Source organism: Drosophila ficusphila, unplaced genomic scaffold (assembly GCF_018152265.1).
Source record: "Drosophila ficusphila isolate 14025-0441.05 unplaced genomic scaffold, ASM1815226v1 contig_106, whole genome shotgun sequence".
NCBI lineage: Eukaryota > Metazoa > Arthropoda > Insecta > Diptera > Drosophilidae > Drosophila > Drosophila ficusphila.
This window is the reverse complement of record NW_025063993.1, coordinates 13,633,148-13,656,016: the sequence shown is the minus strand read 5'-3', so window position 1 is coordinate 13,656,016 and position 22,869 is coordinate 13,633,148. Positions and strand designations below refer to the sequence as shown.

At 40.2% G+C, this 22,869-nt stretch overlaps 6 protein-coding genes across 9 annotated transcripts in view; 4 read left to right on the top strand and 2 right to left on the bottom strand.

The window, feature by feature from the left end:
- Positions 1-391: 391 nt before the first annotated feature.
- Positions 392-1,396, bottom strand: LOC108087555. The gene is made up of 4 exons (XM_017184981.2): positions 1,134-1,396; positions 867-1,074; positions 672-765; positions 392-610 (listed from the first exon to the last, which is right to left on the bottom strand). The coding sequence occupies exons 1-4, from the start codon at positions 1,318-1,320 to the stop codon at positions 461-463; spliced, it is 639 nt and encodes a 212-aa protein (XP_017040470.1). The 5' UTR covers positions 1,321-1,396; the 3' UTR covers positions 392-460.
- Positions 1,397-1,658: 262 nt separating this feature from the next.
- On the top strand, positions 1,659-4,976 carry LOC108087570 (caspase Dronc). Its single transcript, XM_017185000.1, has 2 exons — positions 1,659-2,511; positions 3,630-4,976. Exons 1-2 carry the CDS (start codon positions 2,065-2,067, stop codon positions 4,536-4,538), a joined length of 1,356 nt encoding a protein of 451 aa, XP_017040489.1. The 5' UTR covers positions 1,659-2,064; the 3' UTR covers positions 4,539-4,976.
- Positions 4,878-5,950, bottom strand: LOC108087571. Its single transcript, XM_017185001.2, has 2 exons — positions 5,530-5,950; positions 4,878-5,471 (listed from the first exon to the last, which is right to left on the bottom strand). The coding sequence occupies exons 1-2, from the start codon at positions 5,842-5,844 to the stop codon at positions 5,082-5,084; spliced, it is 705 nt and encodes a 234-aa protein (XP_017040490.1). The 5' UTR covers positions 5,845-5,950; the 3' UTR covers positions 4,878-5,081.
- Positions 5,951-6,211: 261 nt separating this feature from the next.
- Positions 6,212-7,130, top strand: LOC108087580 (small integral membrane protein 13). The gene is made up of 3 exons (XM_017185012.2): positions 6,212-6,288; positions 6,759-6,879; positions 6,973-7,130. Exons 2-3 carry the CDS (start codon positions 6,801-6,803, stop codon positions 7,128-7,130), a joined length of 237 nt encoding a protein of 78 aa, XP_017040501.1. The 5' UTR covers positions 6,212-6,288; positions 6,759-6,800.
- A 40-nt stretch (positions 7,131-7,170) lies between these two features.
- On the top strand, positions 7,171-7,882 carry LOC108087579 (N-alpha-acetyltransferase daf-31). Its single transcript, XM_017185011.2, has one exon. The coding sequence runs from the start codon at positions 7,171-7,173 to the stop codon at positions 7,759-7,761; it is 591 nt and encodes a 196-aa protein (XP_017040500.1). The 3' UTR covers positions 7,762-7,882.
- Positions 7,883-8,483: 601 nt separating this feature from the next.
- The window catches only part of LOC108087536 (kin of IRRE-like protein 3), a 108,173-nt gene continuing 93,787 nt past the window's right edge, over positions 8,484-22,869 (top strand). For all 4 annotated transcript variants that reach the window (XM_043209268.1, XM_043209262.1, XM_017184943.2 and 1 more), the window contains exon 1: positions 8,484-9,652. The gene's annotated coding sequence lies outside the window, so the exon portion shown is untranslated. The remainder of the gene's footprint in view (positions 9,653-22,869) is intronic.

Here is a 22,869-nt window from a genome sequence, read left to right as displayed (position 1 = left end):
ACAAAGCTAATCAAAGCAAAACCAAAACTAAGCTACCTATCTCTACTCTAGTCTATGCAATGCAAATTGGCAACCAAACCTTTGAAAACAATCATGCACAATAAATGTTATGCAATTGAGAGAATCCAAGGCCAAAGACCCAAAAACTTTTTCTTATATTCGTACTTACACTACTTGAAGTAATTGTGTACAACTAAAGGAATTCTAGATTTTAAATGTGCTAAAACTGTTTATAGTCAAGTACTTACTTATGAGTGTAATTATCGAATATTAATACGTACAAAGTTTGGGGCATTCGGCATAGTCATACTTATGTATAAACGAGGGATCGACGGTTGATTGAAGATGGAAAAGTGCAAATGCATGTGACAATGTACGTATATAACAAAAATTGAATTTAAATGTTTAATAAATGTGTGGAAATGAATAAATGGCCTAGCTTATAACTTTTATCTAGCCTCTACGTTGGATTTTCGTCCAGAAAGAGTGGATCCAAGCTGCATTTGTGGGGCTGTTCCATATAGTCGATGATCTGGTGATCATATAGACGCTGCCCCATTCGGCGGGCCAAAGCATCTGATTCCTCGGAATTGGCCTCCTCTATAAGGAGCTGTTGGGAATAAAATGATTATTTGAAAAGAGCTTTTGGGACAGATGTGTTTTTGGCTCACTTCGATTTCTTTGGAGAGAAATGCCTTGGTGGCGTTACTTAGCTTCTTTTGGGGCTGGCCCATCAGTGCATTTTCCACAAATTTATAGGCTTCGCTGAAAGACAGAAAGAAATTTTGGATTCCATGCAAATATATAAATTTGTTAGCATTATAAGTGGCTTTGAACAACAGTTTCGGGAAGAGTTACATCCTTACTTTAAATCAATCTCATTTAGTTCATCCGGAGGTGGCTTTATTTCATTTTGGGTTAGGGAATTCACAACCGCTGCTGCCTCAAATTCGCAGAGTTCTGAGAGTTGGGCATTTTTCATTAGTTCCAGCCACTGGGTGATGTTGTTCAGACTGACGGAGTCCTCATTCTTCACCATTTCCTGTCCCCTCTCTATCGTCGTGCCCACATAATCTGAAATGGATTAAATTATTCATCGACCCAGTCTTAATGTTGCTATTCATGAGACTTACTGAAAAGCCCGTTTGTGTAATTATGATTGTTGTGTTTGGCTGCTTCCAAAAGGACTTGTTGCGAATAACCACACCTGTTTAGATGCCTTTGCAGCTTTAGTTTCACATCCCTTGGGAATGCGGAAATCTTGGATGAAGTTTTGTCCACAGAGTTATTTGTTTTCGGCTTAAATTGGCTTTCCTCCATGATCTTTGTTTATGTTTTTCGGATTGCGCGTTTTGTTTTGGTTTTTCGCCAAATCAGTTTTAGGGTGACCACAAGACCTTTAGTATTTCCTCTTGTGAAATTTGAATACATTGAAAACTATTTTTAACGATTTTAATTGTCTCAATTGTGTCGAATCTTATTCATCTTACCTCCTACATTCCCATACTTTAATAATCAATCAATGAGCTATTTAAAAGAGTAACAGTTTTTAGTTTCGAGACTATAAAAACATTTAAGGGAAATTTTGGTATATTTTTATACCGCGGTATGCAGTTTAACTGGTGAACCCAACAATGGTCACACTAGCTCAACAGATAGCACTTTTTAAGTGGTGACGAGCGAACGAATCGGTCGCGTTTGGCTGCCGTAAAGAGCCTGAAAGTCCTTTTGTTTCAAAAGAAATCTTATTTGAAGATCCCTGATCCCTCGAAGGATCGTCTAGTGTAATAGTTAGACTAGGTAATTTGCTTTTGGAAAAATAAGGACACTTTTGTTCTTCGATTGTTGCCCCGCAATCACAACAAAAAAAAGACAACAAAGCGGAGACAAAGAAACGAAACGAGCGCCAAACGAAGTCAGTTACGGAAAAACCTTGAAGGTGACTCACTGCCAATATCACTGCCGATTCGGAGACTGATCACTGCCAGTTGAAACAACAACACATATCCTTGGAGCACCTAATAAGCGGAGTCCCCGGAATAAAAAACGGAAGCGATATCCGGAATGGAGCCGCACGAACGTGAGATTGGAATGCCGAAGAAGCATCGCGAGCACATTCGCAAGAATCTGGATCTGCTGGTGAAATCGACGAACTATGGTCAAGTGGCTGCCGAATGCGTCCGCCTGGGCCTCCTGTCTATCACGATGCTCAGGAACGTGGAGGATCTCAATGGGGAGCGATTCAACATGGACGAGGAGGATGTGCGATTGGAGATGCATCGTGCGCTGTTTTTGAAGATCACCAAGCGAGGCCCCACCGCCTACAATCTTCTCATTACTGCCCTGAAAAATGTGAATTGTTTGGATGCCGCCAAGCTACTCGAATCCGTGGAGGAACCCAGTTCAAGGCCACCGTTTATCTCGCTAAACGAACGGAAGACCAGTCGCAAATCAGCGGACATCGTGGATACTCGGTCGCCAGATACCTGCGAAGGAGCCTGTGTCAGCAAGGTGAGATCCCCAAACGTTCCCTACACAAAAACATGGGTGGTTTTCATACATGCAACAGGTTTATTTTGACATCTAAGTTGTTGTTTTGTAGGTCAACGACCGAATGAGTCAGGCAAAAACATGTTTATAGATTCCCGTCGCAAGTAGTATTTGCTAATTAGAAAAGGCAGTCTGGATTTGTACAAATTTTTGTTTTGTTTCCATTCAGATGAAATTAGAATTCATTTGTGAGTTGTTTTCAAATTAAAAATACTTTTATTTCCACAACAACTTTCTTTTTGGTTTTCAACTTATTGCAGTACCCGTAAGTGGTATATTTTATTTATTTGTTTAAGAACTAAGTAAACTTATCTTTCGACTCTAATAAAAAGGTCAGTAACCCATGTGAATCATGCACGCAAGTCTCTAGTGGCAGATAATTAATTAGCACTTATGGGGGTATATATTGTTATGCCTACGTCATAGCTTCGAATGCAATAAACTTTGCTGATAAATAACGATTTGCTTGTTTGGGCGATTCAGGAATGTTTGGTCTTAACCGCAGAATGTGGTTTTAGGATGTGGTTTTTATTTCGTACTTCATATTGTTCTCCAAAATCGGACATAATTAAGGAAAGTTATAGGCTCTCAAGTACTGGTTTTAGGCCCTTTTGATTATAGTACTTCACGGTTATAAATTGTTACATATAACAAGTCTCTTTATTATAGCTTGTCTTTTTATAAATGGCACAGGTTCTTAATTGTTTGCACTTATAAACAGGCTTTACACCTGTCATAATTAAACTGTAGACGTTGATAATAACACTTTCGCCAACTGTTTCATTCATTATACACCGATATAGGTTCCACTCACATGTGAACCTATCCCAAATACTTTCCCAGTGGGAAAGGCTTTCGTCATCGCCAGAGCCTTATCGAAATTTGAAATGCGAAGTAAAGTACTGCGTATTAAATGCGTACAGATTTGTGACTTCTTTAATTTTGTGCAACAAGTGAATTTCACCATGACCTTGTTAGGACAACATGTGACTGCAGGAGTGGAAAACTTGGTTGCTTACTTGAAAACTAAAAATGAATCATTCGGCTAAGCTTATCATTTCTTATTTCCTGCCTTTCAGAGGCCCATAAACGAACCGCTCGGACCGATCACCCCGTTCGAGGAGCCCATCGAAGGAGAACTGCGCGAGGTGAAGAAGTCGGACAAGATACACACGGATGACGTCGTTGGCACATATAAAATGCAATCACGCCACAACCGCGGTGTGCTGCTCATGGTGAACATCATTGACTTTCGGGATCCCAAACGCAAGCGAAATGGCGCCGAGGTGGACAGTAATTCGCTCATCCACCTTTTCCGCGAAATGGGATTTACCATTTTTGCCTATGGCAATATGGATCAGCAGCAGTTCTTCAAAATACTTGACCAAGTTACCTCGTCGACGTATGTCCAAAACACCGAGTGCTTTGTAATGGTGCTAATGACGCATGGCAATCGAGTGGAGGAGATCGACAAGGTGGAGTTCTCCGACGGATCCGTTGTCGATATGCACAGGATTAAGAGCCACTTCCAGGCGCACATCAGTCCGTACTTGGTGCACAAGCCAAAGGTGCTAATCTTTCCCTTTTGCCGCGGCGAACATCCCGATATGGGACAGCCGAAGGGTCACTATGATGCCACGGAGCCTGTGCTTCCACTGCCGAAACAGCTTGAACCTCAAATCGAGACGGAGGGCATGTCCTCCGTCTACACAAATGTGCCAACTCTCGCCGATACTCTCATCTGCTATGCCAACACTCCGGGTTATGTTACACACAGGGATTCCGAGACGGGCAGCTGGTACATCCAGAAGTTCTGCGACGTGATGGCCGAGCATGCCCACAATACAAACGTCGAGGACATCCTAAAGAAAACGCACGCCTCCGTGGGCAATATGCGCACCAAAAAGGGTTCGATGCAGACTGGTGCCTTCGACAATCTTGGCTTCAACAAGAAACTCTACTTCAATCCGGGATTTTACAGCGAATAGCAGCAGACACTGCCCATAATGAAAGCATTCCCGACTTAATATTTGCATTTTTAAACCAATTTATGTTCGTATCGTCGCATTTATGTCGTTTAGATTATGTGTGCTAGCTATATGTGTGTTTTGTAAGCAATACTCGTCTACTTGTTCTTCAAATTCGTATTGTATACCTATTTAAGGGTAGAAAAATTATGTATTTGTATGTGATAACTGCCAGCTAATTGAAAAACAAATTCTAAATTTAATTCATCCATCCAGCCAAATTTAAGAAATGGAAAAGTTAAGTACAATTCGGAACAATTTTCAGTCTGTTTTCAATAGATTAGAAAAGGAACAATTAAGTAAGTTAAACACACTTTTTCAGTCTAATTTTAGAGACTTTACTTTTACAAAATAAACGATTTTTCATTTTTCGACAGAACGAAATGTTTTGTAAAAGAACATATGCAAATTTGTATAATGAAAGTCTATTTACTATTTACATTCTAAAAACTTTATGGGGACACTAGATGTTAAATATATAATCTTAAGATCATAAGTTTTAACCTATTCATCCTGTTCATCCTCCTCGGCCAAGTGCGAAAGCTGTAGTTTCCCAGAGGCGCGATTCTGGTTCGACTTGGTCTTTGATTTCTTTTGTTTCTGCGGTTTTTGGCCAATTACATACTCGGGCATCACGAGTTTGGAGCCTCTTAACTGCGGTTTATCCAGTTCCACATCTTCGACTTCCTGCTGTTGAAGCTTCTTGAGATTTCGGTTGAGTTTGCTGGTCTTTTTGAACTCTATTTTGCCACCTGAATCCGGGGATTCATTATCTTCTTCGGCTTCTCGTTGGGCGTCCATTTGCCGGAGAAATGATAAAGCAGCGGCTGAATTGCTTTGATCGGAAATGTCCACATCGGAGAGGGAGTACTTCTTCCATTTGTGGGGATTTATCTGGGGGAATCGAGGGATTTAACAGGTATTGCTTAGTGGTTTCCCTAGTGTTTATTACCTGGTAATCTGGAGTCTTGCGGGGCTTCAAACAGCGTCCAATGGGCAGTTCCGGCTTCTTGAAAATGCTCTCCTTGCCGCGCATCCGCCGTAATCGTCCTTCCTCCGGATCATGGTCTACATCAATGCTACGGCCGTGGCGATAGTTCATCACCTGTCCGGATCCGGAGCCATTTCCGGATTTCTTTTCCCGATCGAGAGCGTTGATGGAATACGACTTGGCCTTGCTTTGATCCAAGGCGGTTCCCCTTAATTCCTTGCTCGCATCGTCGAGACATGCAAACAATGCATCGCGTTTTGCCGAAAATTCTTGCATTGTGTCTTTATTTAATGCACAATTTGCATTTGCTTTATTGCTTTGTTTTTGGGTAGGTAAATGAAAACAACTTTTTTTTTAGTTCAACAGCTGATTTAGCATACCTACAAAACGTCCTGGTATTTCTTAAGAATGTTTTCAGTATTTAAAATTTACTACTTTTAGAACTACGCAAGTTTTGTAAACTATGTTCCAATGTTCTCAAATAGTTTGTAAACTTGTATGTCCCTTTTTTTTACATAATTATTTAATAAAATCGTTGAATTTTATTTATTGGATATCCCAATTAGAATTTGAATGTTTGACAATGGTATTTCTTGTTATCGAATTCGAATTGTGACTTTTGGTATATTTTCCTTTTACGGAGCTGGTTATACTGGTGCCGGTGTATAAGTGTGCAAGAAGTGTGCTTGCTTCGCGAATATTATTCAGTTCAACAGCAAGGTGGTTATTAATTAAAACTAATCCGAATGCGGGACAATATGTAAATTCAGCATGTTGTAAAAAAGTGCTTGTCGAACACATGACAATAAGGGCAGTTTCTGCAGATTACCTAGCTGATTTTCTAACCCCATGTGGTTTTTGGTGGCAACAAAAGTTTGAAAAGCTAAAAGCTTGCAATCTTAGTAAAGCTAAAGTAAAGTGTATTTGTTTTGTTAAAGTTTATTAAAACCCTTTTAGCAGTTATTAAGGATTGTTTTATGTTTTAATAATTCCTTTACCAATTTTACATATTACAGTAGTGCAGCCCTGGTATTTGTCAGTGCTGTGAAACGGCCACACTCGTATGACAGCTGTTTTTTATTGTGATAGTCAGCAACAAAAAAAATCAACCAACATTTATTTGGTGTCCAAGTTACAATCTTACCTTCTGAAAGTAGTTTTAATGTATTTTTTTATAATTTCTTTTGTAGTTAAATGTTAATAGTTTTCCGATTTTGAGTTACCCCGTTAGAATGTCCCTGCAAACGGGCTTGGTTTTCATTTTCACCATATTAGCCTCTGTTAGTATCGTCGCAGCAATTATTTTGTTGGGTAAGCAGGCACCCGCAGACGATCACGCTATCTTTGAGTCGAGTTTCAATAGCCTGAGTCACAACTAATACGGAAATTGTACTCCCATTGCAGGCTGGTTTCTCATCTGGAAGGCGTTTCTATCGAAATTTCGTCTGGTTCGTGAACTTTTGGGTCAAGAGGAGCCGGAGGAGCAGCAGCCACTCGCTTGGGATCACCAGAATCAACAGCCGCAGCAGCACGGTAGAGCCAGGAAAGCTCGTCGAGACTAGTTTGTTATAAGTCAGTAAACCTAAAGGATAACCCACCACCATGAACATCCGCTGCGCCAAACCGGAGGACTTGATGACCATGCAGCACTGCAATCTGCTTTGCCTGCCCGAGAACTACCAGATGAAGTACTACTTCTACCATGGTCTCACCTGGCCGCAGCTTAGCTATGTCGCCGAGGACGATAAGGGCAGCATTGTGGGCTATGTCCTGGCCAAAATGGAGGAACCGGAACCGAACGAAGAGAGTCGTCATGGGCACATCACCTCGCTGGCGGTAAAGCGTTCCTATCGGCGATTGGGTCTGGCGCAGAAACTCATGAATCAGGCCTCGCAGGCCATGGTAGAGTGCTTTAATGCTCAGTACGTCTCGCTGCATGTTAGAAAGAGCAATCGGGCTGCCTTGAACCTCTACACGAACGCCCTCAAGTTCAAGATCATCGAGGTTGAGCCGAAATACTATGCCGATGGCGAGGATGCCTATGCCATGCGACGCGACCTCAGCGAGTTTGCCGACGAGGATCAGGCCAAGGCTTCGAAGCAGTCGGGCGACGAAGAAGGCAAGGTTGCCTACCGAGCCAGCGGACATGGCCACTCGCACAACCACAGCGGTCACGACGGACATTGTTGCTGAACCAAATCCCTTTGAGCGCACGCGGGTTTCGACGTTTTATTGCATTTTTATGCATTAGGGTTTTGTAATTAATTAACATATAAAACGTAACTAAAATTAAAAAAAAATTAATGACAAAAAACCGATTGTTTTGAGACTAGTGGTAGGTTTTCTTCGGTTTTTGCAAACCTTTTTAAACTTCGGTAAATTATTTTCAAATTCCACAAGTGCGTAAAAAAGTTTGAACATTTTTTGTGAGCGACAGAGGTCCTTTAACCCTATGTAATGGTTAAATTGATGCCAAATGTGGGTTAAAAAATGTGGGCTTTTTGGTAATGCGAAAAGTTTGTTGGCCCCAAAAGTTAACCAAGCGGAAAGATGTCTTTATGTGCAAAGTGTTGACTTTCGCGCCAACTTTTGGTTTCCATATTGGTGTAGTACAAAAGTTTTGGGTGATGTGTTGGTTAAACATATTTATGGTTAAGATAATCTGTTCTCAGCCAAGAGTTTTTCCAGTAATGGAGCTTTATAATTTCCCTGTATTCCAAAAGAGCTCCCTTTGCGCATGCTCAGTGGAACATCTGCGGCAACAGCTGTTCGCTGGCCACGTGGAGAACGGATTTTTTTAGATGGCGCCAAAGAGAGAGCCCGAGAGCGAAAGTACCGCAATCACAGCTGAGCTGAGATGCTGGCTTTTTCGCGTATTTTCACAGTTTTCGCTTAAGTTCAGTTCGTGAGGCGGAGCAAAAACGTCATGCTAACGGATGTTTTATCCGTTTTCCGCAAGCTACGTAAAACGTGCGCAAAACCCCAACCAAAAACTTGAGCTATAATAGTGAAAAGTGCTTAGAACCCTTGCGGCAAATCCGCTCTTTTTGGGAGGAACAGAGAGGAAAGTAGTTCGAGTTTATGAACTGATTGGCTATAAAAAACAAGCGAAAAAAAGCCTACAATTTATTACTTTTCGGTCAATAACGCCCTGCCGAATCAATAAATAATCTGGAAAACGATAAATGCAAACAATCCCTAGATGTATCTGCAGAAGTATTTATTGTTAAAAACAAAAATAGTGAAAAGTGCTTGAAAATAACCTAACGGTAAATCCATTCATTTTAAGAGAAAAATAAGGTTTTGCGTGAAAGTGACAGCTGATGATAGACATAAATAAAACCAAAAATGGCTGACTTTCATGTTTGTTTTGGTAATAAAACCATGCCAAATCAATAAAAGGAAAGCCACTCGAAAAATAGCCTTTAAATCAAACAATCCGTAGTAAACCGAAAACAGTAGCAGACATAACAGTAAACGCATTCCGTGTTAAAAGCCAAAAAGCCGGTCAGCGGTTGAAAAAAAAGCCGGAGAATAGAAGCCAAGCCTCCTCTGCTCTTCTCGTGTTGTTATTGTCGAAACGGGGTCAAAAGTTCGTGTCTCACTCGCTAATTCAACCACACAAAAACACACACACTTTCGCACACTTGCACACCACCCAGATAACGGTTTCTCAAGTGCAAGCGAAGACACAACGTCGCCCGTCTGGCAAAAAAGCATGAAAAAGCATAAGAAAAGCAAAAGAAAAGCATGAGAAAATCAGACAAAAGCATTAGACAAGTGCCAAGTAACTCAAAACTGCAGTCGGCTTAGGCCTACGAAAAACACACGGAAAACTAAAAACGAAAAACAACACCAAATACTAGACAAACTAGGCCAATTCGCGTGGATGCGGGGGAAAAACGCTGAAAAGTGCTCGGGAAACATAGAGAAATAAAATAAAATAAAAATAAAACAATGGCAGCCAGCTCCCTGGCCATTTGTCAATGACTGGGACACTCGCGTGACTGCCGATTCTTGGGAAAAGTGGAATAACAGTAGCCGAAACAGACTCCGGAACAAGGACTACCACGGAAATTCGGAGGTAAGCAAACAGGATGCGAGTTACGAATACATTTCATTTAAAACAAGCTCTTTAAATTTATAAACTTTATTTGTATTCTACTCCAGTTCTTTTATGGGGTTTTGAAAATTGATTAATGTCTTATAAATTCGGAAAGGATGTATCAACTTTTTTATCATGAAAATGTTATGTTTTGATTAATTAAAAGTGTAAGAGTAAAATTGTTTAAATCTTGAAAAATATATTGGTGACTATTTATTACCTTTGAAATAGTTTTTTAAGTAATTAAGTACATAAAGTATTTGAAACTTCAATTTTAAGTAAATCTCCTCAGAATTACAAATACAGCAACATTAGAAGGAAGTTACTAATATAACTAGTTAATACCATCTTAACAAGTAACTCCATGGCCTGAGTTACCAAAAAATGAATGTAATTGCGCAAATATTTCTAGAAAATTTATCTTTAGTTAATATGGAAATGCTCAACCCTCAGGACATCCAATTCGTAACAACTTTTGCTGTCAGCGGGAAGCGTATTTATTTATTTAAGCTTGCAATGCCCCCGCTGCTTGAAAAACTTCAAAAGGCAACTTCAACTATGTAGATGGTGTAATGACATTTTGTCAGCAGGATTATGCCGAATGCTGGCCTCCACCGCCATGTTCCCATATCCCCCCGTCGTCGTCGCCGTCACCATCACGATCCCCAACATAACCATCATCGTCATCATTGTCTTTGTCACTGTCAACGCGTCTTGCATCTGTCAGGAGCAGAAGAAGCATACGCCCCGTCCAAAAACCATCCAAAAGCCATCTCATCCCATTCCATCCCATCCTATCCCATCCCGAAAACTCCTCTTCTCGTGAGGCTCGCATCATTTTTAAGCAAACATTTGCTGTTGCTCCGGTCTTTCCTTCTCTTTGGCAGTAGTGGCTGTTTGTTTGTGTTGTTTCTGCTGCTCCCGTCAAGTGTTTACTACTTTTTGTGTATTTTTGTTGGTGCTGGCGGTACGTGTTGGCTCAGAAGATGTCAACAACTTTGCCTGGCAGTCGCTGAAAACGCCAGCTCCTCCGCTCGCCACATCTGCACTAGCTTTTTCGCCACGCTGATGAAATTTGCAATTTGATTAATTTCTCGCTTTCTTGAATTTCTTTAATTTTTTTTATACATACATGGATACACGGGGAAATATTATGAAACAAAGATTATGCTGTTAAAAAGGGGAAGTAGGACATGAATGTTTTATTGTGAAATACAAAATATAGTTCAATTAATTTTACTATAGAAAAATCTAGTGGGTCTACTTAAACGGATTAAATCACTGCAAAATGTCTTAATTTTTTATTTACTTAACATCCTTTACGTTAAGTTGAAAGATATCGAATAAAATTCCACGACATATTAGAGAAAAAAGATTAAAAATCCATTTAATAAAATGAAACTAATTTGAGATTGCAATGTGAGCTTTTCTAAGTAAACAATGTATATATAAATCAACATAAATTGAAACGCTTTATCATCTAAAGTAGTTAAAATTCTAAACCATATTTTCAATTCATATTCGAATATTATATATTGTAAAATCCAATTTTTTTATGCACAAATCAAAATCCCTTTCACATGCATATCTTCAATCTATCAATTACACACACTTAAGCTTGTGACATTTTCGTGCAGTGCACGAGTGTGTGTGCTGTGTGTTGCATAAGCGACAGGCACAGCTGTCAAAATGCTTAGCAATGGCCACGTGGCTTCCGCTGGCGTTTCCGCTTCCCATTTCCGTTTCCGGCGGCGCTCTCGCTCGCACGCAGTCGAGCAATGGCAAAGGTGATTGATGGCCACATTCGCACTACTAATTAAAGTTATTTAGAGAGTGCTCCTGGCCGTGGCCATTTTTCATTCCAGACCCGCTCACTGGCGCTTTCTGTGGCCGTGGTCGTTCTGCTCAAAGTGTTTATGGCTTCAATTCAATTAAACAACTGGGTCAGTTGTGGTCGCATTGGCACAAGGGCTTCCGGATCCGCATTCCCCATCTAAGCCTGAAATCAACTTTCAGCGCCTTAATTAATTCTGTGCCCAGAACCGTCCTTCGATGGAAGAGGACAAAGACGCATCATAAGCGAGGCGCCGGCAAAAACAAGAAATATAGCTGACTGCAAATTGCATTTATAATTCATTTTCTCGAAATTAAATATTTCTTAAATGAGCCAAAAGGAGATTCGCAAAGGGCAGCAAAGAAATGCCTTTCGACGAGGCATTCTCATTGTGAATATTGTATATATTAAATCCCTTTTGAAAGGAAGGATTGCGATACTGTCCTTTTGAATCGCATCCACTGGATTGAACTGCTGCCTTCCGCTTTTTGAGCACCATATTCCAGCTGTCAATAGTTTCCGTTGAGGCACTTCAAAAGAAAATCAGCGATTCTCATTACTTATTTCTGACCCATTTATGAAGTTCTTAAATCAATTCCGCAATGCACGTGTGCCGAGCTCAAGGAGCGTTTGCCACAATCGAAAAGTTTTGCATACTGCGCAAACATTTTCTCAGAAGTTATTTACAGAAAACACCGAGGATGCTGTTATGGAACAACATGCAAAGTTATTAACGAGTGGGTATATGTAAGCAGTGGAAATCGTGCTGCAAAGGACATGAGCTGGGAAATCAGAGTTTTCCGGACGGCATAAGGCAGGCTCATTAAAAGTTGACCCTTGCCTTTTTAAAGAAGGAAAAAGATCTTTATTCTCTTGAGATTAAAAAGAATTTTAAGGCAGTCAGATTTTGTTTGAAAAAAAACGTAATTATAGAAGTGATATTAATTTTTAAAATCAGTAAATTAATTCGGCATTTGAGCAGTTAGACGATACTTTTTCCTGTTGATTAATTTCAGTTCAAAAGGTGCTTTTGTTATTTTATAAAACCAGAAAATTATTTGAATAAATATAGGACTACGTTACCAAGGTTGAATTATTTAACCTTATTTTTCCGCACTTACTTTAACTTCATAACTAACCGGCGATGGGTTTCCTTTTTGTGCTAGACAGTATGCCCCATTTATTTTTCCAATCACTGTCCATTTTGTTTCAATTTATAAGCTTCCTTATCTGGACCGTGGGAGCCACAACTATACCCAATTGTCGTCCCTTCTTTGTTCATTCGATGGCATTTATTTATTTTCCGGTTCCGCCTTGTTTTCCTGTCCCCCCCCTGCGGTCATCGAAAATGTTGTTCCCCATTAAATATGATTTTATATGGCTGCTCCGTCAAGCGAAAAAAAAAAAACGGCAAACTCGAGCAACACATAATTTTGCAGCAATGAATTGGAAATTTAAGTTTAATATTTATCTGCCATCGATTTAAATGTCGGACAAAATATGTCCTGAGGGAGTCGAGTGCGAAACTTTCCTTGGGGCCCAGCAAAAGTTTTAGCCGGCCAAAGTTGATCAATGAAATTAAAAAGATTTATGATTTTTGGCCGGCCAAAGTTGCCGACGAACGAATCCCCATACGGAGCCCCCAAAATCCCGGGTGCGAATCAGAATCCGAATCAGAATCGGAATCTTTGCAAAACAATCAGCGGCAATGTCCTGCTGGGAGGAAAAGTTTCTGGTTTTCGGGCGAAAGTGTCATCCCAGTTGGGTCCTCTAATATTATTTTGAATTGCACTCATTTCGGTTAATGGACGGACCCAGGTTGAGCAATAAAAAGGCCGGCCAAAACGAAACTTATAATAATCATCATCGGGTCGGGGCACAAAGCGCATTACTTTCTATTACAATCGAAGGGTCTACGCCTTAAAAAAAAAAAAGGAAAAAAAAGAGTACAAAATAGAAAAGTAGAAATTATGTTAATTTAAAGCGAAGTCTCAATAACGGGGCCAAACTCAAGTGTCCGAAAGTGTTTAAATCTGACAAAGGTCCTGCCGCGAGCAGTGGGTTCAACAAAGGCCTTAACCCCTTGGTGCCCCCTTCCGAATATTCGAGTGGACTGAACAAACTTCCGACTGTTCCCTGACTTGCTGCCTGTTTGCACTAAATCTCGAGCGGGTTTCGTAGCACAAGTTGGCCAACAAAAGCCGCCTTTGTGCCCCGAACCTCCTTGGCCCACAATTAAGGCTCGGTCACGCTAATTTCTGATACCCAATGCTGTGTCAATGCTGCTGCAGCCACGCCCATAAATAGGGCCAACGCCCCTGATTATGTTTGCAGTTGTTTGTCCAGCCAGAGCCTTTAAATTAAATTTAAGCAGAATCAGGAAAAAGGCGTTGCCTTGGGCAGGAAAGGGGCGACCTGCCAGATGTTTCTTTAATACACTCCCATTCCCCCTTTTTTAGGGGTTTGCTCCACCCAACCACCCACTTATCCACCCACTTATCTACCCACTGATGGCTGAAAGTGACAAAAAAGACAAGAAAATGGGAGTGGGTTTGAGGTGAAAAAAAATAAACACGCAACTCTCTCGATGCTGCCGGGTTGGGCACAAAACAAGCTAAACTTCGGTTATCGCTGGTGTCACAGTTAACGTCAACTCCACTGGAAAAACCCCAAGGAAGTATTCAATTCCCTTACACAAATTTTCCTAAATAAATAATATAGCTTTCCTTTAAAAAATAACTTTTCTTTCGAATGTTTAAAATTAAAGATCTTACCTACAAAACATTACATTGAATTATTAATATATTCATTTATATGACTAGATAATGTTCTTTAAATAAATATAAAAAGTAGATTATAATTCATGGTATATATTTTTTTCGAGGGATTTTTCTTAAACTTAAAACCTTACCATGTAATAGTACAGATTGAAAATAAAATAAATATTATTAAGTTTCTTAAACTTCCTCTTTTTGTAAGTGCACGGATATCGTATCTATCAAACGAATCGGTCCGTGAAAACTTAATTTAAGAGTCTTTCCGGACTAAGTCAGATTCCATGATTGGTTTAAGCCAGCCATGCAGGTGGGCTAAGTCGCCATCTGACGTTATCTCCCGCGAATCATACAGTGTGCCTGGGATTTTCTCGCTGTGCATTGTCTAGGCCCACCTATGCGACATGGCCATGGCCATTTCATGACCCGCATCGCATCCCATCGAGCGGCGGGTGTCGTTTGCCTTTTGGCAGCAAAAAACACGCCTTCGCAAAATGTAAACAACGTAAATGGAAATGGCGTTGAGCAGGAAAAAAAGAGTGTCACATTGAAGCCTTTTTTTTCGCCTCTTTTATTCAGCTTTTACTCCGGCTTCCCTTCGCCGATTTCCATCTACTGCTCTGCTCTGCTATTCCTTATTCGATTGCTCTCGAGCTTGATGCCTGCTGTCAAAGGCAGTTGGCGGCAGCAGCGTTTGTCAGTCAAATCAAATGCTCAATTTGCGCGAATATTGCTTATACGCCGCGTTGCCGGCCGGCAAAAGGAAAATGGCGGAAAAACGAGTGGAAAATCCGTGGCTTTTAGGTAGGGGGTTTGAATTGCATAGAACTAGCGCCGAAACCAAATTAGTTGGTAACTTTTTGCCAAAAGTAATTGCGAAAATCAGTGTGAAACTGATGACTCACTAAGCTGCAACACCGAGAATTTGTTTGCGGTTCGTTCCGGGTGGCAAATGTGTACTCGATTTATTGACACACACCTGGTCGACATGTTGGAAAACTATTTCCCCGGCTAACCACTTTGCATTTTCCCTCTTTCTGACGGGAGTTAATTAAAATTTAGTTTTCGTTTCGGTTTTGGCCGGGCAAATGTTTATTCGAAATACGCCAAATATGAATCGAAATGGAAATGGAAATGTCTTGTCAATAATGTCGATCGCACCATTGGCTGCAATTTGATTATGGCCAAACATTGGCTAAAATGCATTAACATCAGAACCTTCACATCGCGAATGTGTGCCCAGAGTAGCCAAAATATTTACATTAATTAAAAGAAGACTGGCCACATGAGGAAAGTCAAATGTCAACAGAACCGCAAATTAATTTATAAATATATATATCTTTGTGTGCTGTAAAAGGGCATTAATACCGTGGAAATTGCAAAAGAGGGGGATTAATCAGCCTAATTATGGTTTCAATTTAAAAAAATTAGATGTTTTTTTTTAGCAATTAGTTTTAACCGAATAAAAAGTATTTCAAGCATTTTTTTAATGTCCTTAGAAAGGAAATTAAATACCATTTGAATCTTATCTTAAGCTCTTTATTATTTAATGCTGTTCGCAAAGCATTAAAATTCTGTCAAAGCTTAAGCAGTAATTTGCCAAATTTGCAAACTCAAGTTTTCTCAATTAACGACGATGATGATGTCATCAAGGAAGTCTTACTCGCACATGAACGATAATCCAATTAGACTTCAGCTCGATTCTCCTTGCTTTTAAATATTTATGCTGTGCTACAATTACAAGCGAGGATAAATAAACTACAAAATTAATAATGAGATTTTAGTTCAAGAAAATGTGCTGGAAGGGGTATCAAAAATTCGAGCCCGATAAAGAGCAGAAATAATGCCAACTTGTTTTATTTTATTCCTTTTCGCCTTTTGTGTCTGCTTTATGCTAATGCCATGCTGGCTGTTGGCTGAGGACGCTGCCATAAAATGTGCTAATACACAGGAGAGGGGGCGGGGCCAGTGGGGTAGGGGCGTGGCAGGGCGGCTGGGGTGGACAGGGGGCGGGGTTCGCTTAGGGGCCGAAGCGGGCAACAAGCGAGTGTTTGTAACTTTGCATTTAAAAAAGCATTATGTTAAAATCAGCCTACGGCCACAGCCAGCATCCCAAAAGGCAAAGAGGGAGAATCGGGAAAGCGAGGAAAATCGGGGTGGAAAGCGGGAGAGAGATGATGTGCAATTAGATTTCCGCTAAAGCGGATTTCGCGATATCGCGTGACTTGGGCCACCCAACAATTCACAGTTGAATACATTGAAAGAAGTGCTGTGAAATTAATAGTAAATCCCTAAGGAAATTCTTTCGAAATTCACTACATATTATATGATATCAGATTTTTGTTTTAATATTATATACAGACTTTCAAATCGAATCGTCATAATGTTTTAGGAATATGCCTCTCTGACTTATTAAAAGTTAAAAGCAATAGAATGTGTCTTTTCCCATTAAAAATTCAAACATATAGACAAGCTTCAAACTAACCTTGTTTCTTATCTATAAAATAGGCTTGGGTTGTGATAAAAAAGGTCTTGCCATCACAAAAAAGGCAACAAAAAAGAAATTTGAATATAAATAGGCAAAATGTTTGGTATAAGATAAGGCAAAGTGTATTTAAATGCAGTTGAAGATTTCTTGAAATTTATTTCTTGTGTACAGATGCAGATACGAACCAGCAGCAGTAGCGTTGCTTTTGGATTATATTTAAAAATCAGAGCGCAAAATTGTACAAAATGACAACGACAGCTGGTGGGCTGCTTAGAGGGGCTGGTGCTAGGGGCGTGGCACTAGACTTTGGGGGCAGGGAAAAAGGGGAGGGAAGGAGGGGAAGCGGCTGAAAAGCGGCAGGCAAGCGTAAAATGAAAACAAGTTGCTGGGCGCGCATGTAGGACGACGGCTGAAACCAGAATGGCAACAACAATTACAGCGACGACGACAATAGGAAATGACGACATGAATAACAAGAGCAGAGGGAAGCATGGTACGAAGGGGGGAAGGGTAGTGGGAGGGGGGAGGGGATGGTTTAGGGGGTAACTAGTGGGTGGGGCTGGCTAACAACTAGAAACAGCAGGAGGCCCACAGGCGGCATCGCATCCATCGAATGATAACAGGCGCAAATATCAGGGATATTAAAAAAGTCAAGCTGGGTGCAAATGCCTCACCAAACGCGGGACGACAAGTTAAGTGCACAGAGAAAAAATATGGTATAATAGACAGCAAATGTCACTCCTCGTCACTTAACCATTTCAATAATTAAAGATATATTGATAAAAAATTATTTAATTATAAAAGTTAATTATTATTTCTGTTTTTGCGCAATAAAGCAAACAATTCAATATTTGTTTGATTAAAATGACACAATTGTATAGAGATTCACGATTAAAAAAGTTAATTAACAATTAATTGGACTTTTTATTGAAAAGTAGTAGTAGTATATCATTTAATTTGCCCAGTTTTCTTTGTGAAATGAGTGAATAATAATTAATATAAGAATAAACATTTCGTTGGCTTTTTTGGAATTTGTTTTTCAGTAAAGTTATTAAAGTTCTATAGACTAAATCTTAAAAAATTTTAAGGGGTTTTAAAACGTATACGTTCTTTGTTAAATATAAGTTTGGTAGTTAATAGTAATATTTCCATACCTTAGTTTATAATTATCGATTTTGGAGTTTTCTCCTAATTTTTTTAAGTACAGGATATTAGAGGAAGCGGGGTGCGTTTGATACGAGTAACAGAAGCAAACACTGAGGCTCCTTTTGTCTTAGCCAAGTGGGTAAGCGTGCCCTCCTTATTATGCCTTGTTGATGCGCGAAACCATCGGAGCGGTGGATTGATGGGGGACCAGGAGCAGGACGACAGGCGGCAGGATCAGATCCGAAATCAGGAGGAAGGGAAGGAAAGGGAGGAAAGGGGAACTGTAAGCAACACTTTGCGTGACAATGCAAAACAAAGCGGGGCGAAACATAGGAGCACTGTCGAAGATACTGGCGCCCAACGCGCCACTCGCACAATGAGCGTAAATTAATGCGGATTCGAGATGAGAATGATGGCGTTGCCTTTGCCGTTGCCGTTGCCGATGCCAAAGCTGATGTTGAAAACCAGCCCAGGACTTTCAGGACTTTGCAGCACCGAGGGTGCCGGCAAGTGCCCCCTTCAGATACGTTGACATGGACATAATGGCGCTCGGTGCTCGATGCTCGAGGGCCGAGACCCGTCCTCTGCCACCCAAGAGATTTTTAATGGGCCCGGCCATTGGGTCAAGCAGCTATTCGAATGGCCGGGGGCATAAAGTTTGCCTAATCTGTCTCTCAGATGGATCAAAGATGGACTACGGGTAATGAGGCGGTGTGGGATATTCCTTGAGTGCCAACTAGTTTAGGACTTTAACTCCGTTGATGTTGATTTGAGTTTTGAGATTTAACTAAGCCTGCTTACGTAATTGAACCAGAACGTGTTAGAAGCTAAATAGATTTAAAAGTTTATAGCTTTCTATTTGAATAATTTATTTAGCAAACGGTGCCATTCTTAAACCGCTTTTAGGGAAAAGTTTTTTAACTTACAACACCCTGGGGCACGCTTAAATATGCTTTATTGTTTTCTCTAGGTTTTGGTTCTTGGATATAAAATTAAGGCGTTTACAACTTTTTGATATAAATAAAACAAGAATTTCAGAAAACTTCGTATTTCGTAGTTATTTAGTTTGAAAGTGTATTTATTTATTTATTTATTCACTAACTATCAATTGCCAATGCTTTTTATGCGAAGATAAAACCATTGAGTAAATAAACAACGGGTGCATTTAAGCGGTACAAAGCCAAGCTCCACCAATTAGTAACCCAAAAATGTACTTTATTTTCGGAATTGGGCCTTGTCCGCTAATGAAATGTTTGGCATCAGTTCCAGTTAGCGCAGAGCATGGTGATTGAGGACCTCATGGAACATTCAACGCGCTGAATCGTTTAAGCGGCCGCAATTAACCCACGAGTTGCACACGGCGTATGCGTGATGTGTGTGTGTGCGGGCGTCAATTGCAGTGCGAAAATTCACTTAGGCACGGGTTAAAACGCAACGGTAAATGGCAACTGGAAAACTAAAAGCGGAAAACTGGTAAAATGTTGAATGGCGAAACCATCTGCGGATGGCAGTTGCCAATTTTGTGGCGGTCGAGCGGTTCAAATGTCAAATGCGATGCATTGCGGTCGCCTTAATTTATGCAACACCAGGTCAGCAGCACATGTTCACGGATATGCCATTGTGTGGGTGCGAATGTCCTCGTGCGTTCGTGTGTGCAAGTGTGTGTGTGTGTGAGTGTGTCCACGGAACTGTGTAAATATCGCATTCCGCGCCTGTCGCCAGCGAGCAATATTTTCGTATGCCATTGCCGAAAGTTTGCAACTGAATTTTATTAGCACAAATTTCATTTGCATTTTATTTGCGTACCAATTTTTTTTCGCTATTCTAAAAATTTTCTGTAAAAATGCCCAACTAAGTCGAAAAACTAAAAGACAAACTACAGTATTTGGGCAACAAATCATGCACAACAAAAACATAAGAAGTAGTTCAGTTTCATCAACTGGGTTTTGTCTTGTTTACAAATTTTTTCCATAACTTTTTAATGCAGTTTGTGCGGCTCTGATTTAATCATACCCTAACCCAGAGGGATCGTACTATATATATTTATAGATTGTCACTACGAGTGCGGCGGCAGCTTCAAAACTTTGACAAGGCAAACGTCAAAGTTCCGCTGGCCGAAAGGGAATTTTGTGGGCGGAAGGAGCCCGGGGTCCTCTGTCCGCAGCAAATTGGCCATGTTCAACACTGTTGCCAAGCGAAGAGCAAAGGGCCAGCGTGAAAATACAAATTCGTTCGTTTCTGCTTTGCTCTTTTATAATACCATAAAGTAGAGCAAATGTTTTGACCGAAATTAAACAGTTCTTGTTGTTAGCTCAAACGAAAAAGGGCCAGCGAGAGCCGAGTTCGGGGCGTATAATTGAACTTATAATTGGGGAAAGTTTAAATATTTTGCGGCATTTGAAAGTTTCTGGCTCGAAGGCTAAGCGAAGGCATAAAAACTTGGTCACTGAAATGAGGCTTAAAGGAAACCAAATAATATTTTACTGAAGTGTTTGGATTGTGTTGGGGACAGAAGTTGCTTAACGTGGTTTTGGGAAAACTTTGCGCCAGTTTGACACTGGTTATCGCAAGTTAACTTTTTGTTGCAGCAATTGGGAAAATTTGAAATACTGGTGATGATTGTATAACTCGAGGAGGAGTAGTTACAAAACTTATAATTCAATCAATAAAAAAAAATGTTTAAAATATTTTTTCTTTGTCTTAACAAGCTTTTAATTAAACCCCTAATTTTTCTGATAACCTTGGCCATTATTAATCAAGTTAAAATCAAACACCGCCTTAACCCACTGAATGTAATCAAATCACTGGCTGCTCTGGCAGGCTATAATTTATAAGGGTTTTTATGACTGAATCTGGCTGATCCCCCCCAATTGACTCCATCCGACTTTTGACCATATCCTGGTCGCGTGTTTGAGCAGGAAAATTTACGAGGACCCTGCGACCCCGTCTAAAGTCATAGAATTTTATGCCCGAGTCATTAATTCGGGCGCTTAAATTAGCAGCTGGTGTGAATTATATGTCGAAAAGTTTGCTCGATAAAATGCCAAGGGGTCCTGCCTCCCCTCCCCTCGTCTGCATACTTATAAATATACTTACATGCAAATAGAGAGGTGAGCGGACCCCTCATTTCCGCCTCGTGTATGCATATAAATGCGAGCTGTTGTCGCTTACCTTTTTTTTATTGACGTAATTTTATGCCATTTTCGGATTTTGTGTTAGCAAAACTAAGAGAGTTTTCCTCCGACACTTCCTCCTTCGTGGCGCTTATCAAAATTCTATGAAAATTCGAATTGACATTTAACAACTGGTTTTGTGCAAATTCACATTTAATTTGTATACAATTTTTTTATGTTCGCCGCTTGCGACTTTTTATGCCACAATGTTCAAGATTGTGACTTAATTTTATGAATTCGTTTTTTATTTCCCCACTTGAGTTGGCTGTTTTTTTTTTTTTTGTGGGGGATGAGCGGATATCGGGGAAATGTGGCGCGCTGTCGTTTAGCCAGCGTAAAGTCATTAAAACTTTTTGACTATTTTAAGCACAGCGCTGAAAAATAAATAAAACTGTCATTTCATGTTGTTTGAGTTTGGGTTTGCGCCGAGGATCATTCGAGGGATACGCGAATTCTCCACTTCCATCTGACAAAAACCGGGTGTCCCTCTTGAGTTTTGAGCTTCACTTGATAAGCCACTGTACAACAGTTGCCTTAATTGCGCGGACAGTCGCGGTTGTTGGCCCTTTTTGGATGGGTTTTCCAAGGGGGTTTTCTAGGGGGCTTTTCCAACGAAAGCGAAACGAGTGGGCGAGCATAAAGCAAAACTTTCAGATTTGAGTTCCTCTCTTAATTGGGTCAAGGGGGATTCGCCGCGGTCGGGAGTCTGCTTTTGACACATAATGAGTTATTTTTTGCCCGATAAATTTCTATGTAAAATGCAAGGCTACAGCAAAAAAAAGTTGTCGGTTGTTCTGGTGTCGGGTGAAAGAGGTAAATGAATTAGGTAATCAAAAGACGTAGAATCCCTCGGCAAGATCAAAGGCTCCGTGGGACGGGTATTAAAATTATGGCCGCAAGACGTGGTCAGAACACGAGCAAGAACAAAAACGAGGCGAACGAGCATCAACCCGACTAATTACGAGCTAATTAATAATTCAAATTATGTTCTGTCCCCGAGCCCCAGAGAAACAACATAAACGGAAACAAGACGAATGGCAATGATATGACTGAAGGGCTAAGACTGCTCGATACCTTTCAAAGGAATTCCAATTTCAAGGAATTCCTAGAAGCAAAATATTTTAGTAAATTGTGCGTGGGGGTGAACCTTGTAAAAATTAAATTAAAAAGCCCTTTTTGCAAGTGCAACCACAATTAATATAAATATTTCTAATCAAAGCTTTGATCAAAACGAAAATGTTTTTTCAAGAATACAAACATTTTAAAGAAAATCAAATAGCATTCTATAATCACTAAACTCTTTTTTTTGGTATTCAAAACTTATAATAATTTCCAATAATAATATTAAATTTTAAGTAAATAATTTAGCTGATACTTTAATGCTTTGTGCCCTGTTTATCTTGATTAGAAGTTGCGCAAAAAAAGGGTTGCATATTTTTTCATTCTCGCTTTCGGCGCTAAATGAAAATGAATTAGTGAAGAAGTTTGATTTCCCGCTCGCCGCCTCCAGCAAGGTTGTGTTCTCCAAAAATTCTACAATTTATCATCGCAGTAAACTTTGCTCGGGTCCTAATGAATGAATGCAAAATGTTAATGCTGCTGGCTGGCAAAGTGAAACTTTTCGCGCTTCGTTATTAATTGAAGTTACAGCAACAGTTACAAAAGATACAAAGATACGGATATTTAAGTTTGGGAGGGAAAAAAGGGTTTTGTTGGCGAGCGTCTCGGCTTCATCAATCAGTTTCAGCGTTCATTAGCCCGAAGGATTTAATATGCGCGCT